General features: G+C 37.1%; 3 protein-coding genes across 3 annotated transcripts in view; 2 read left to right on the forward strand and 1 right to left on the reverse strand.

Annotated features, from left to right (window-relative positions):
- Nucleotides 1–2,961, forward strand: part of LOC580565 (protein KIAA0556) — a 37,651-nt gene extending 34,690 nt beyond the window's left edge. The window contains exon 29 of the mRNA XM_030985184.1: nucleotides 555–2,961. Within this exon, the coding sequence (XP_030841044.1) occupies nucleotides 555–607 (53 nt within the window). The 3' untranslated portion in view covers nucleotides 608–2,961. The remainder of the gene's footprint in view (nucleotides 1–554) is intronic.
- A 1,361-nt stretch (nucleotides 2,962–4,322) lies between these two features.
- LOC580629 (cytochrome c oxidase subunit 6B1) lies at nucleotides 4,323–7,374 on the reverse strand. Its single transcript, XM_780676.5, has 3 exons — nucleotides 7,243–7,374; nucleotides 5,965–6,165; nucleotides 4,323–5,018 (listed from the first exon to the last, which is right to left on the reverse strand). Exons 2-3 carry the CDS (start codon nucleotides 6,157–6,159, stop codon nucleotides 4,965–4,967), a joined length of 249 nt encoding a protein of 82 aa, XP_785769.2. The 5' UTR covers nucleotides 6,160–6,165; nucleotides 7,243–7,374; the 3' UTR covers nucleotides 4,323–4,964.
- A 6,874-nt stretch (nucleotides 7,375–14,248) lies between these two features.
- Nucleotides 14,249–16,965, forward strand: part of LOC100888117 — a 30,397-nt gene continuing 27,680 nt past the window's right edge. Inside the window, exon 1 of the mRNA XM_030984620.1 lies at nucleotides 14,249–14,425. The gene's annotated coding sequence lies outside the window, so the exon portion shown is untranslated. The remainder of the gene's footprint in view (nucleotides 14,426–16,965) is intronic.

Consider the following 16,965-nt stretch of genomic DNA (forward strand, 5'->3'; position numbering starts at 1 on the left):
TATGGAGTTTGTGTCACTGACCCCTCGATATTAGAAATCCTCTTCAGTCAACCAGGCTGTCTTGATAAACAAATGCATTTCTCATTAATCAAACATCGGTTTCTACTGTTGTGAAAAGGGAGAATAGACTAGCCATTCTCTTCCTCATCATGTCCTGTGTTTGTTTAATAAAAGGTTTTATTTGTTTGTGATATCTCAGTTACCCTAGCTGCCAAACCTACTCCAGACCGATTATTAGACATTAGGGGTAAATTCATTATTTTGTCTGTTGTTAGTCTGGTGTTGTTGCCATGATGTGACTGGCATGTGGAAAAAAGACAAAATCATCCCATTATGGCACTGTTCATTAAATATTCACTGATTTTACCATCAATAACAGGTACAGATGCATTTTTAGGCCCTCAACCCTTTTTTCAGCAAGTCTATTTTGTCAAAGTCAAGTCCGACAGTTTTCATGCCAATATCATGGTGCATCGTTTTATATGAATCTACATCAATAAACAGCTCTACCCCCGCTTTCAACTTCATATTCTGTCTTCTTTTTTCTTTTTTAGCTCTGAGACCCAAGACAAGCGTCAATCCACAGGGTACCACTAGGAGAAGATGATTTTGGCTTCAAGGACCTCACTATAGTGCAGCAATGGTTTTTAGACAGTAGATGTGTGCATAAGAAGTTCTCTCACTCTCGCCATAGTGCAATGTTGTTAGGTCATTTCGCTCTCCTTATGAAAATATGAGCATACCCATGGATCAAATTGATGATCTGCCATGCCTTACATTTCACCCGGATTTATTTGAAAAAGAAAACATATATTATTGAGGTATGTATTGTTTTGTTTTTTGGATGGACCATATTGAACACCTGTAATAAGAAAAAAACAGATCTATGACTTTCACAGACACTGTTTTTCAACAAGTGTGCATGAAGGAAGTTGTTCCAGTGTTATTGGTTTGTTGGTTAAAATTGAAAGTATGAATATGTTAAGAAACAAAAAATTACTTTTTAAAATTCTTAACTTTGTCCTCCACACAAAATTATATATATTTGTACATTAGTTAAATATTAAATTCATCATTTTTTATGTACATGTAAGTACATTGAATTGTTTTAGATTGTGATATAAATTACATTTGTGCTAAATAATAGTAAAGACCTGTACATAAGATTAATATTTATTGATTTGAGCAAGTTTTGTGAAAAGTATCCGTCCTTCTGATAGAGTTAGAATCAGAATGAATGATTTCTTAGATATGTGCCAAGTAATGTAGCGTACAGGAATATGCATTCAAATTTTGTATTCAGACAAAACTAGTGCATCTATGTATAAGAGATAGTATTAGCTTTTTATCATTTGTACAATACAATCTCATTGGAACAGACCCAATGGGACTTGTTATAATTTTAAGCCTTGTTATAATTTCAGGGCTTCAAAAAACAGATTACAAAGAAGCTGGACAGACAAAATTACTTTACTAGAACAAGTTTATGAGTTTCTTATGACCGTGTTTGCAGTAAAGAGGTTCCACTGTACATGTTGCTGATGGACACGTGATAATGTTGCACCAAGTACTATATATGAAGATCAAACAGTACATGTAAAATATTATAATGTATTCGTCTCTAATTTTCACTGTCTTTCACTAATAGATATAGTGCCTTGGACACAACACCTTTTTGTGACTTCTTTTTTTAACGTGTTAGATTGCAACTGAATAGTTTTTAATATGATCTTTAATAATCACTATATATGCACTGTGAAATCTATAATGCCTTGCATTTTAATGCTTTTATGGTTAATGTCGTAACAAAGAATACACTACATGTACATGTCATTTGAAAATAAAACTGACATTTTGTGAAGAAGTATGTAGCATTGGAAAGTACTGGACCCAATCTATTCTTCAAATGTAAAATTGTGATATTTTAAGCTGTTCCTGAAATTCTATGTGAAAGTATTTGTACTAGTCAACCTTGATATATTGAATTGTGGTGGCATACTCTTGATGTAGATGATATGCATAAACTTTGGTCAGTACCAGGTAGACTAGATTGCAAGTATGTATATACCTCTCCAAAACATAGTTTGGAGGAGCACACGCAATTTGGGGTTATGCAAATTCAAAAAGCTGCATGAGTAATGTTCTTGCAAAATACTGCAGTGTCTACGTGACATAATTGTGATAAGTATTCATATACGTCACCCCAAATTTGAAGATTTTTTTTCTTCTAATTTAATGTTTCCTTGTGCGACAGAAATGTATATGTGCATATACATGTATATTATATATACTAGTACTCCACGAAACAGATTTTTCACCTGGAATGATAAGAAAAAATGCACATTGTAAACTTCATCTGTTTAGAGCCAGAAGGACGTTGACTCTATGCTAAAGTATACTTCTTTGCTCCAAACAGAAGGCTTGTTCACCTGGCTACGTCACACAATGTGGGCCAAATGGCTGTTGTAAGTCCTGTCTGAGGGTTGTTCAGAACAAGGCATGCATCATGCATACTAATATATGAAAAGACCGCATAGAAAATAATTAGGTACATGTTTCACTTTAAAATTTCACAAGTCAAATACGGTATGCCTAGAGTTGCGACTTATACTTTGTAGTACTTGTATGTTTGCTTAAGGTCTTTACAAAAGTATAGATAAATCTTGCTAGAAAAAAATCGGAACTGAATTTAAAAAAATAAAATTACAATGCTAAACATTTTGCCTACATGTAGATGGTAATATATTAGAGTGTTTTAACTTGAAGCAAGTGTATTCCAATGCAGAGTAGCAGAATGTATCCATATGTGTACATGTGAACAGTACAGTATTCAGAGTTCAGAAACTCATCTGCAGAATGTATGTGTGTTGTATTCCATGTATCATTGTGTGTATGTGTTGTGGTTGTGTTGATGTGCTAGATTGCATTTGATAATGAACAGAACATGTACAACACCTTAAACTTGACTAAAGCTTCCTCAATGTTGTCCAATAACAGCAAGGTGTGTGCATTGCATGTAAGACGCTATAGAGCATAAAGCTCGATGTTCTTGCAAATACAAAGTATGAAAAGGCAAGACAGAGAGAAGGAAAGACAGAGTAAAGGCAAGACAGAGAAGTAAAGACAGAGGAGGGAGACAAAGAGAAGGAAAGTCAGAGAGAGAGGGCAAGACAGAAAGAAGGAAAGACAGGAGGGTTATAGAAAAGGAAAGACAGAGAGAAGGCAAGACAGAGTAAAGGCAAGACAGAGAGAAGGAAAGTCAGAGAGAGGGCAAGACGGGGAGAAAGAAAGATGTGAAAGAGAAAGTGAATATTAATCTAGATTTATTAGCAAAATTTAGTGGCATAAAAAGACGTGTCCAGAATGCAATAAATTTTAGATGGCCATGTCTGCTAATTATGTTTTTGCTTTCGAATTTTCTGAGTGTAATTGTAGTTAAAGCCTCATTGAAGTGGTAAATACTCTTAACTGCTTCATATTCTTACACTGTGGTCTGACCTCCGTTTGATAAAACCATGATTTTTAACAATTATGCAGTTTGTGTTCTGGACAAGTCCTTTTGTGCCGCTACATTTTGCTAAGCTATCTAAGGAATTATGCACATGTACTTACCAGAACAAGTCATCCTTATGGACTGAGCATCCTTATGGACTGAGTGTGTAGTAAACCTGTATCATAATGTGCCCCACTCCCTACCGGTATTCCGTGCATAACCATGCAACAGTCATACACTCCCATCCCACCTCTCCTCATCTCATTCATTTTGTCTGATGGCCACACATCCCCCTCTCATACTTCCCTACAGTTCTACCAATCATGTCTACCCTCACAACCAGTTTACTAATTTCTTGATTCAGTTGATTGTTCTCCTTCCTCTCTTTCTCCCCCCCCCCCCCTTTTTTCCTCTCTCTATTCACTCTCTCTCTGTCTCTCTCTCTCTCTCCCTCTCTCTTCCTTCCCCTTTTTCTCTCATCAGTTCCAAATATTTAACTTAACTACTGCCATTCTTCTCCAGTTTGTTTATCTCCTTTCCATCTCGAGCCATTTTCCAAAATGTTCATGAACCTTGCTTGCCTTTGGCTATTCTTAATACTAGTACTAGTTTGTGTGATCCTACAACTTCAGTTCATCAGTATACTGTCAATGGCATTCCCCATTTTAAGATATGTTCATCCAAAGCTGTAGAGAAAAAAAATTTGATATGTAAAAAAATCAAATTGATTCACCGGCACAACTAGTTTTCACATTACTGCCACAAATGAAACCTGACAATACCAACATGTGAGACAATACAAGCAAACATTTGGAGAATTTTCAGAGAATTTCTTTCAAGAGTTTAAAATTTATTCATATATCAGTTTCAAACTCTCATGTTTCATCAACTCTTACGATAATTTAATTAATTAGAATCCACAGTAAGCACAACACACCTGAGGCTGAAGTAGTGAAGAACAGTTGGTCAGATAGTATTTACACTATTGCAACCAAAAAAGCAATGTCTCTAATTTCAGATGTACTCCATATTCTTGGGTGAGCGAAGGAAAATGCTCTTGGAATAAAAACCAATTTTAGAAATCTACTACCATCATAACTCCACTTCATCTTGTACACAATATCACTATTGCATTGAAATAAACTTCACTCAATTTTGTAAAGCTCATGAGGCTCTAAATAACAATTCACAATATGTATTGCATTTAATCAAGACTACTCATTGGAGTGTCAAAATATTGTCATGAAGGTGAAACCAAGGTCAAATATTGTATGGAGTCATGTTTAGGAATGACATGTATGCACATAGCATGTTCTTGAATTAAACAGTCCATTTCATGAGATTCTTTGCAGTTTGATTATTAAGATATGATGAAAATGTTCTTCATTTTGACTGGGAGGTACATGGAACACAGGTGCTAAAGTCTAGTAGAATATAAACATCTGACGGTATCTACAGGCCATGTTGCACATCAAATCTTGGATGCAAACGTTCCCTCTTCCCTCTGAGAATCCCAGTTCTCCGCCTGTAGCAAACGAACAGAAAGAGAAGAACATTTTTCATGAGGATTAGAAAAGAATTGACAGGACAGGAGATGGATCAAAGAAATAAAGTTGTATTGGTCATGCATATACTGTCTGGAAGCAATTGGGAGAGGTTGATTATGTATCACATTAGAATTGATGTACATGGTTTTGGAATGATCAAAATGAAAAGGATTTCCTTCATTCTTTTTGAAAAACGCATGCACTGCAGACAAAATGGGTACATACATGTATGGTCCCTTTCAGCTATTTTTTGTCATGTACTGAATATGTGGGCATTTTTAAACAACAATAATTTTCAAGGGAATTTTTTTTTCTACTATTACATTCTTCCATTTGAACTGACATGCAAGAATGAAATAAGCTCACAAATCATGTTTACCAGAACTCAACCTTCTCTTCATTTAATTGTAGGATTCAGACATTATCAGAGAAAATATGTCAAAAACAAAAAGAAATGAGGGGGGGGGGGGGAGACATTACATGTCATTATAAAAAGGTAGATACGATCCTGAAACTGTAATCTCAACAGTGCCCAGATATCCTGCAGTGAGACTTTTAATTGAAAAGTACACATGAAAATTTACTTTGCTTCTCTTTTTTTATGGGTGTATATTACTAAACTACCAAGTAATGTTAACACCAACGCAGTATGAGGAATAATTAGTGCAATGTGGCAACTGGCCGGCATGTTTGCCAGTGAGTACAGAATGTGCACCTCATGCACTGCAATCTCATGCTTGGGGTAAACATAAAATAAAAAATCATTCTGAATCATAATTGGAAATAATAATAATATGCCCATTTATACTTTGCAGCTACTAAACAAAGATTCTCAATTGCGTTTTTCAAAGTATAATTATTTTGTTTTAGCTTCAGACGAGCTACCTTGAGGCACATTCTGGAATAAAAGTGTGTCATACTCACCCAGGCAATTGGACATAATGACTTGTAGACTCTCTTGAAGTATTCACATGGCTCATAGTCCTCACCCTTCATCTTCTGGCACCGATGGAAATCCACATAGTTCTGCCAGCAGTTCTTGGTCTGGTTTGTGTTGGGGAAGCGGGCATCAAAAGGTGCCGTCTTGTAGTTTTCGAGTACTTCCTTGATATCAGCCATGTTGTGCTATTGAGGAAAATATAGAGAGATGTATGAAGAGGGAGAGGGGCGAAAGGTGAGAAAGAGAGAGAAGGACAGACGGTTAATTTAATGGCTTAGCCTTAGACACATAAAGAACTATGATGATGAATTCATTACTTTTCATTACTTCCACATCAAAACATTACCAAGTATTGAATATTTCTCTACCTAACAAATGGACAGCAGCTCAAACAGAAAAAAAAAACCAGTGTGAATTTAATTGGTAAAGAAATAAAGATCTGTTTTTTTTTTTTAAAGCTCACAACTTTTGTTAATCTCCATCACGGCATCAGATTATCACAAACCATCAATGATCCTTTTCACTTACTAGTATTTTTCTGCATTCAAGCAAATCAACTGGATGTCAGAGTAGCTTCTGTTTCACTTTGAGAATGTGCTTTGAGATCTCCTCTTTTTTCCACCCAAATTTGTTTTTCTTCAAAATGAGCAAAGACTCAACCGAGATCTGATCAATGTTTCTGTCTTTTATTTTATGTTTATTTTATTTCTGAACTTTGTATTCTAGATTATAAATCTTAACATAATTGGTGACCGCATTTGTGCATAAATTACAACTCACCATGCTTACACAAAAGTCTTACACAACTAGGCCTACACAAAGTCACGACACAATTGTGTTTTTTTTTTTAAATCAACGTTAATTTTTCATGAATGAATGTTTCCCTTGCCCTTGCCTTGGCTTTGTTTTGGCTTTGATTTTCATTTTTTCCTACAAAAACTCAAAAAGTACACTGTGCGTCTGTATTTACATGAATTAAATAACAAAATTGATATAAGAATAAAAAGACCCGAGAAGTACGAGAAGGAAATTCCGTCTATAAAGTATAACAAAAATTAACATGTTCAACTGTGAATTGCTTCTGCTCGAGAAATGTTGACTGCACCGATATTGGTTTGTGGGACTACACCAAAATCTGACATATTTCCAACTCCCAACATTTCTATATGGATTGCGGTTGCGTATCGACGATATATGTTATGATCGTATATCCAATCATATGAAGAGGAAACAAAGAAAAGAACAGAGAAGGTAATACTTACGTATTGTAATTATTTAGCTGGTATTTTTGGAGTGAATTGAGCACTTCTTCGTGCAGTGTGAGATACCGGCAATGGCGAAAGGTCATTGGCGATGAGTCGAGGTCATTCTACAGTCGACCAATAAAAACTCAGGATTTATCTTTAGTCTTATTTCAGACACAAACAAAGACCGTCGACTGAGCTGAGGCGTTCGATATAAATTATGTGCTATGAGGGCATAAGATCTGACCCCCCCCCCCCCTCCTCCTCCAAAAAAGGGGGGGGGGTATCACATACCAGTATGTACATTTCACATAATTGGGGCCATGTGTCGTAAGTATGACGGTCAAAGGGGGGGGGGGGAACTAGTTTCTCAACAGGGGCCGCAGCCCCTCTGCCCACCTACTGTTTATTCTTTCCTCTTTTTTTTCCTTCTTTTTTTCTTCTTTCTTTCTTTCTTTTTTTTCTTGTCCATTTTTCTTTCAAGATTCAAGATTCCAGATAATTTATTGTCATGTAAAATTTGTCATTTAAAGGTGCTATCAAGTACATAAATACATTTTTTTTCATATCGCTCTCATTTTATTCAGGTAAAATAAACGATGCCCTTTTCCAGATTAAAAAAAAAATGTATTTATTCATTTTTTCATTATAAAAATTGCCCCAGTTTCAACTGAGAAGACGGAGATCCTCAGTTAGTCTGTAGTCTGATATTTTTATTTCGTTGTGAACTAGTGAAATATGAATTTACTTATATTCCACCAAAAAAATGTAATTCTTTGTTATCATCATAAATTTCCGTTTTTGTAGGTTGCAAAACTAGTAGAAATTACGTTTTAATCAGACATTATATTGAATGTCTCTATGAAAGGAAGAGGAAAAGAAAAAGGAGAAGAACGAAAAGGAAGAAGAGGAAGAAGAAGAAGAAAATGATGAAGAAGAAAAAGAAAAAGAAGAAGTAGTAGGATCGAAAAAGACAGCGAAGAAAAGAATGAAGAAGAAGAATAAAGAAGAGGGGGAAAAAAGCCACATGGTGTATCCAATTTCTTAGGAGAGGAATGAATATCGATATAATTATACACCTTATGTCAATCATGCCGACGATGATAGCGTGTTTAAAGGGGGAAACTTCCAAACAAATTTATAATATTCAACGGAAAAAATATATTATTGACTTTCCAGTAATTTCAAAAGGTAAACTTTTCAAAGTAATTTTAATACCACTGGCATATTTTATTACACTTCAAAACCTCGTCAATCATCAATTATTTTCTTCGAAGATATTCATATTTTCAATTGCTAATAGACCTCGTAAACAGTATGCATTTCGGCTCAATCAGTAATATGGGAGTAGCAATGAAAAGCAACAGGGAATGAAATAAATGTCATTCTTTTGGTAAGAATTTAAATTCAAAACGCAATTATAAGCATAGCCTATCTGTCTGGATCTTTAGCTCACTTTCTTCACTCACTCACAAAAAGTGGGCAGCAACGGATTTATCATTTCCCAATGACAAAATATTTTCCGACGCGAATTCAACTCAAGGGCAATGTCAGTACCAGGGGGGGGGGGGGGAGTACTCAGATTTGGTTTGGACGGGGTGTGCCGCTAAAATCTCGAAATCCCTATTCCTTTTAAAAGGTCATTTTGGCAGGAAAAGGTACCCATTTTAGGCATTTTTCTCAAAAATAAAGGCCCATTTTTCATAATTTTCGAAAACACCCGATTTTTGTTGAGATTTTTGAAAAAATGACCTAGCTATGTTTAGGATTTTTTGTGAAAAAGCGACCCGATTAGAGCGGGTGACATCCCTGTATGTCTTTAAAATGTGAGTACCCCAACCCCTCCTCGGGTCAGTACCCCCATATCCAATAGAAATTCTGGTTCAGTCATTGGAATGTTCACATGTGATGGAAATACAAATATTGTCTTTAAGATCTTTCTGATCGTTTTAGTCGAATACACTAAAATAATAATAATGGTAATAATAACAAACGGTGCTTATAAAGCTTATACACTTATCCTTTTTTAAGAAAGAGAGGAAAGTGACCTACCATGTAAACATGCATGAAAGACAGACAGGAACATATCCATCCCGGCCCCTCCCCTAGCTAGCTCTTAATTTACAAATTCATAATTTTCTGCCGAAGCACCAGTGGCCGTCTATTGGCTTGGATGTGATGCCCCCCCCCCCTCCCTCCAAAACCAAGGTCTAGATAACTTAATGTGGTTTAATAGCGATTGTCCATCGGTAATTCGATGCCCCCCCCCCCCCCCCCCCCCCTCCTCCAGCCCTCGGCCCCCATTCCCGGTCTTGTTTTCTTTCATAAACCACGTAAACTTCCAACTCCAAACTTATTAAAAACACCTTTATAATATGTATATTCACAATGTAGACCTACAATGAAATATCAAGTCCACGTTTTGGGGGAGTTGAAGAGGGGTAATCACACCCCATTACCTAGTCCAGATTCAGTCCGTTCGTTCTTTTTATCCCCCACACACAGCGCGGTCTCTCCACTGATCGCGCAATCCCCAAATTTTCGTCCACACGAACGTCCAGACGAATCTGCCAGTGTCGGGGGTCAAAGGTTCACGCTAATGTATGCTGACGTAGTGCCTTCGCTTATGCCCCAATGAATATGCATTAGTAACATCGTCGAGCTTTGTTTGCATTAGGATTAGGTCAGCCCTGCCTGAAACCTTGGACCATGCTGAAACTCTACACGCACTGCCCCAATGCAGTGGAAAACACTAAAAACATTGAGTGGAAGTCCATGGTTTTAGCAATACTTACTGGTGTTTGGCCTACTACCAGGGAGCCCAACTCCCTGATCTCTTCACATGCATGCAAACGGTATTCTTGTCTGAATTCAATAAGATTCTGACTTGCAATCACTGCCATTATCTCTCGTTGCATGAATAAATCAGCAGTAAATTTAAGATGGTGGTCTCCTGCATTTGTCAATTGAAGTTGAAATTACATTTTTGATTGTAATGATTATGATCATAATATATATTTTGACTTTTGTTAATGTACCTCGTTTAACGAAATAATGATACTATCAATTATAATGATAATAATGATAATGAAGGTCACTTAATTCAACACAAAAACGCTCAGGCATCTAATTTCGTTCAGGCTCGTACTTGTTTTATATGTATTTGTTATACGGGGCAAACTTTCATATTTTCTTTGGGGCATATTGAGCTAGTATTAGGAATTTGGACCACCAAGATTAATATCATTCTTACGTTTTTATTTTTCCCGAAGGACGGGAAAAGGGGAAATCTTGTTTGGGAACCGATGATCTGAACAGGCCACAGGGGGGTCGGAATACTTTAGGTGTAAAATAAGAACGAACATCAGTGGACGAAAAAAATTCGTGGTTTAAGAAGAAAAAGAGTGGGCTAGCTATTCCCAATTCTTTTGGCTTATTATTTTATTTGCATCTATAGAGAGTGAGCAAAGAGCGGCAAAAAGTCTGATGGATAGTCCAATACGATTTACTTTTGGCTGTGAGCGCGCAAGTGACATCAATCAGATTGTACGAGAAGTTTTTAAGTCCTCAATGATTTATTTGCAAAAGTTACTTTCATTAAAACTTTTAACCGTATATTCGATTAATGAAGCTTTAAATACTTAAAACAGTTTAAGTCTCAAGAAGGATTTGGAATTTAAGTTCTATGCGATATAAAAAAAAATATTAAGCCTCATGATATTCTTCATTAAATCTGAAAGGTTTGTGCCCGGTTCAAAAATCTCTTCGACTTAAAATAATAAACCATTCGCGCTTAGAAATAGGTCTTATTTTGTAGAGCATTATTCATGTTAATATTATAACGGAAAACCTAGTCTGTGAACAGTATTGTAAATGTTGCCTCGTTTCATTCACTTAGACTTTAATGAGGCAATATATTGAGTGGGAAGTGGTGAAAATAGGAACGAACAGATATCTGCGGACGAAAGAGACGGATGGAGGAAGAATAATATGTAAATTATATCTATCTTGGACATGTTTATTTTGACGTTCATAGAGCATAGTTCATGTTCCAATTAAAAGGTGGAATAAACCTAAATTGCGAATAATAATAAGATTAATAATAATAATGATAATAATGACAACAACAAAAAAAAAGATTTAAAAAAAGTAATGATAATAATAACAATGATAATGATAGACGTTATATTCTACATCATTTATCTTAATGGTGTTATATTGTTCTTTATTTAATCAATGTTGATGTTCATGTTTCGATATGGGGATCAAGTATCCGTGTGTTTGTTGTAGTAAGCCAGTGAAACGAAATCAAAAAGCTCTTCGGTATGTTCAAAGTATGGGGAATGGGTTCACATTAAAGAGAAGGTTGAGTTCTGGGAAGAGGTGAAACATTATTTGAGAGCGTTACTCATTCTTATTATGCAAGTGTGGAAGAACATCAGATAAGACATGTTCCCTGAAAAGTATGGCTCTTCAAATGCCTTCATATTCTAAATATGCATGTAACATCGTAAAAATCGGGGGGGGGGGCTGCTTTTTACGCCACGTGTTCGTGTAGTCTCATATACATATTTCTGTGTACATTGCTTGTAACTTTACCAAGACTTGGCCAAATTTCTTATCATTTTGATGATTCCAGAACCTTGCCATACACACTAATTCTTATATGCTAGAGGATCAACCTTTTCTGGTCGGTGCCACACCGTTTCTTTCAAAATGCAATCGCATGACCAGAACTCAACTTAATTCATCTTTAAGTGTGACAGAATTCCACGAATACAAAGTCATGTTCATACCATCACACCCAACTGCAAAGTATGATGATTAAGCAGTTTATTGGACAATTTAAAGAGAGAAACAAACGATGAAATCATCCCTAATAATCTAATCACAATGTAGGGGTACAATATGGCAATAATTGTATATTTGTGCTGTGAGGTTTCCCTTTGTATAGGTGCCCGTTTTTCCGTAAAGTACCCTTTTTGTTGGTGCCCCCCTACTTAGGAAGTTGCTCCGCCAAGGCACTTGTTCACGGTAAGAGGAAACTATTAAATCTCGAAGAACAAAACCTAATCTCACATGGCTATACTCCCCATATAATGTCTACAATTTCCATTTGGTATTTTTAAATTCATAAATTGGTTGTAAATTGCTCTGAAAAATGTCATAAAATGCACTAAAATAAGGCTTATATTGCACCGGAGAGAATCTAGGATCCCAGAGCTCCCAAGGCCCTGGACCCCAGCATAAAGGGACTTCACACATCGCGCTGGTGATGTGATTCAGGGTGAGAGCTTCCTAGTCAACGCCCCTTCCCCAACTTCAAGAAAGCTTCCTACGCCTATAATCTACAATGTCTATTTTTATTAGGAACCTATAATCCACAAGCACCATTTTTTAATATAGGTTCCTCACATTTTACTTGAAGTTTTATTTATTCCACATTCACAGAAAAACAGTTTATATTCTTTCAATTTTTTATTTTTATACAGGCATATATTATTATAAGAGTAGATTTCACACAAGAAGAAAAACAATTCAAGATTTCAAATCAAATATAATGTACGGAAAATAAGTACGAAATTTCGAAATATGTAGATATAACGGGCAAGGTAGAACAATGTAAAATGTGGACAGTGGAGAGCCTAAATAAATAGCTTGTATGTGAATAGGCTCCCGTACTTAATCGTACATGTGAATTGAGTTTCTTTGTAACTTGATTATATACCATTACCATAGCTATATGATTTCTATTTCTATGTCTGTATCTATACTGTAAAATGTGTAGAGAGCAACAAATAAAAATTGAAAATTTGAAATGCAGGAAAACCACAGGTTTTTTAAAGCAGGGATATCGAATTTCAAGAAACAATGTAAACAGTTCTCTAACATGCTTAAAAAAACTCGACAATCTGATTACTGTGGGGGAAGGGGGGTAGGGGGTAGGGGGGTTCTCGCCGTGCATCTCATGTGCGCTCCATGTATAGTTTAATCAAAATGTATACATGTTTTTTTTTATTTTTTATATATATTGAATTGTATTGATGTTTTCATTCATGTTTTGTTTTTATGTTGACTGATTTTGATTGTATCATTTGGTGAGGGAGGGCTCCGTTGGAAAGCAGTTTCTTTTAACTTAATCGGAATACCCTTCACTGTTTTATCCATTGTAATAAATAAAACATAAATAAATGTTAGATTCGAGAGTCATTCAGTCCCAGTTTCGTAGCTCCATATTTCAAAGCTTCAGCAATCTTCTCCTCCGTAAAACGATGATGATTATCCACAGACGTTCTTACAGATTATGGTAAACAAACGATGATAACAACAGTTACAAAAATCATGAAATGTAAATGTAAATCTCAGAAAACCAACTCGATAAAGCCAACTCGAAGAGCACAGTTTGTGTAAACTCGATATCAGGCGTCGGGACGTCAGTATTTATAGTTCAGTTTGTTTTTAATTTGCAATAGTCAGTTCATGTTTTGTTCCACAATCTTTAAACTTTTATTTCTTTCAACAAACAGAGGATTTTTTAATCATATACAAATTTAAAATGCATTAACGTAATAAACACTCCACCCTAAATGTTTTAAATAAGTATGAAATCCTTATAATGAGAATAGTAGCTTCGTGACGGCGGCGGAGCATTACGTAATGCACCAAAGTGATTGTCAGGTTTTTCGTCCAATCAGCGTACATCGAACGTGTATAGCTTTGTGGGCGGAGTTAATCTCCCCCGGAATTCCGGGGGAGAATGGCAGATTCGTCTGGACCGTATTCAGGACCCAGATTTAGAGGAATGGCTAGGTCTACTTTCAACGTTGAGGGTGTGTTATTTTATCAGCTGATTTGGTGCGCTAAACGAAAACGGTACAGAGGCTGGACAGAGGCTGGACTACCCATTACCATGCACCCCTCACCACCAGCTCTTCCCACTTCGCGCGCGCCGCTCTCGATCTCGTGCGCCATACAGGTACATGCGAGATACCATGCCATAAGTAATATAATGCATGCATGATACTCCTTGAGCACAGCGACAGACTGGAGCTATCGTGGGGGAGGAGGTTCCATGGTGACTGCTGCTGCTGAACTGCATCCTCATGTAGATATAGATTCTTCTTACTTTGACGCCATTTCTTGTTAGATGGATGAAAGTCAACACGATGTGGCATCAATAGAGAAAAATTGCTTGTAGCCGGTAAGAATGTCATTTATTTTTTTGCGCATGAACCGAGTACGAGATAGATCTACTGTTGTTTGTATTAAACAAGACAGGTAAATCAGTCTGAATAGGATGTGTACGGAAGTCTGTGAAGACGACACGGCCCTGCATGGTGGTATAGATAAACTATCCTGGAAGTGGAAGGCTCTTTGGAAGAGTAAGAATTAATTTTTTTCATTGAAAGTATTACAATTTTCAAATTTTGGCCATCTCGTGATATAAGCCACTGGGGACCTAATCGAACTCCTACCTAAATTCACGGACACAATCAAAAGAAATGACGGCTTCAGTGATTTTCAAAGGATATGGTGCAAAATCTTTTGTTATCGATGCGAAACTTCTCAAACAGACATTCGCACGCGGGGACTTCTTTCCACCACACGATTTCGCATTGATACAAATAATTACTGGGCAGGACACAATTTCACACGACACATACACAGCATTCGCTGGAGACCAATACATATCTCAATCTCATATTACTGTTAGATATGTATATCCATGGAAAACTCTCTATTATTGGTCGTGAAATAAGCCACCTCTGTGTAGAAGTCTATGAAGATCGCTCCATAGACTTATACACAGAGGTGGCTTAATTCACGACCAATATAAGACAGTTACCTATTCTTGAAGTAGTTAATGAATTTCATACTCGTAGATCTCTTAAAAAACTCTCTATAAAGTATAATTGATCATAAAATATTATTAATATTATTTACCAAACAATATGAGACAGTTCCCTATTCTTAAAATAGCTAATAAATATCATAGATCTCATTCAAAACTCTCTATGATTGGTCGTGAAATAAGCCACCTCTGCATTCACGTCTGTAGAGGACGCTATGTAGATTTGTACACAGAGGTGGATTCACTGTGATCACGTTAGTGAGTGGATTGCACATAATGTGTAAAACATACGGTAATCATCAAAGGGTTCAGGTTATTCAGATAACTTTGGTGGCGAAGTGTAGGCCTATTCTTTTTTTTTTGCTGGACGAGGGAATAGCATGGTAGATGGCACAAAAAGATGTGTGCCCTTACTTTATCGAAATAAGCGTTTTCTCTGAATATATTTTGAGTTCTAATTGGGATACAGAGATATAATTCAAGAAGAAATATTTGCTTGGCAATCAATTTAGTGCATCATCATTGATTTCGTCGAATTTGTTTCGATAATAATGAAATGAGTGTGCAATTAAGTAAATAAAGAGAGATGGGACGCTGAATACTTTACTTTAAGACAAAATCTTGGCAGTGACGAAATAAAGCACATAAATTAGAACTGGAAAATGGTAACAAAGCTCCGTAGAAATATACTTACTTTTTTACTCCACGAACAATATGTTGTCAAACTGGCGGGGACGTCATCACCGCGATGTGCTGTTCTGATTCATCGTCACAAAATGTGTGGGCATCAAGATATATGTCAATAATCCATAAGGTAAAAAACGACGAAAAGGATGAAAACATGGCACTCCTCAAAACGCAGAGTTGGCTAATTGTTAGAACACGTGAACACACTGGCAAACGAAGTCAACGTCGATTACGGATGATTAATCATTATTGTCGCTGCAACTCAATCAAATTCAATTTCGTGGATATAACAACATGGAATTAGTCGATGATGTTATTTCCGTTGACGCCGGTTACTGGAAGTCGCTGTCCGACGACAACTCGAAGACGAAGTCGGACTTTGAGTAGCTCCATGGACGAGGCTCAGTCACTTTGCCCTTTGTGTACTTCGGCTCAAAACCTGGTGGATGACAGAGAGTGCTGCGTCTGCTGGTTGCTTTGGTGGATTTCTTCTTCCCTCCTTTGGCTTTGCTTGTTGGGCTTCCAGCCTTCCTTGATTTGAGGATGCGGTGTGGGGGTGATGCAGAGTCGCGTCGCTTCGATCGATGGGCATCTGGTGAGTTTGACGGGAAATGTGCATGCGAAGTCGTGGCGACGTCGAACTCGATGTCGGGCTCAGGAAGTATCCCGTGGTCATGTGGATCACCGATTGGCTGCTCTGGTTGATGCTCTGGTTGATGCTCTGGTTGATGCTCTGGTTGATGCTCTGGTTGATGCTCTGGTTGAATCGGTACCGCAGGCTCATCCAGGGTCTGTTCCTCCCTGATGACCTTGTCTTGCTTGTGTCGTGCCGACCAGGAGTCAAAGAGTGGATCACGGACACACAGGGATGGCTTGCGTGACAACGTGTAGTATTCGATGATCAGCGAGAAGAATGCTTCGATCATATTACTTCCTGCTACCGCCACGCGATTATGCCAAAGGATCTCACTCAAGTGCCCCTCGAAGTTTCCGATGCTGGTGCCATTAATGCGCCGGAAGTGATCTTTTGCGTGTTTCCAACTACCCTCTATGGTATTGGTGTGAACGGTCTTTTCCTCGCCCGTCGCTACCTCTCTGTAGACCTGCACATAGGCATGAGTGTGTTCTACGGAAAAATGCCGGTATCCTCTATCGTTCAAAGTGGAGTAGGCTCTCCACCCGTCTGTGTAGATGGTGGTGCC

This window comes from Strongylocentrotus purpuratus, unplaced genomic scaffold (assembly GCF_000002235.5).
Source record: "Strongylocentrotus purpuratus isolate Spur 01 unplaced genomic scaffold, Spur_5.0 spur5_scaffold_14, whole genome shotgun sequence".
NCBI lineage: Eukaryota > Metazoa > Echinodermata > Echinoidea > Camarodonta > Strongylocentrotidae > Strongylocentrotus > Strongylocentrotus purpuratus.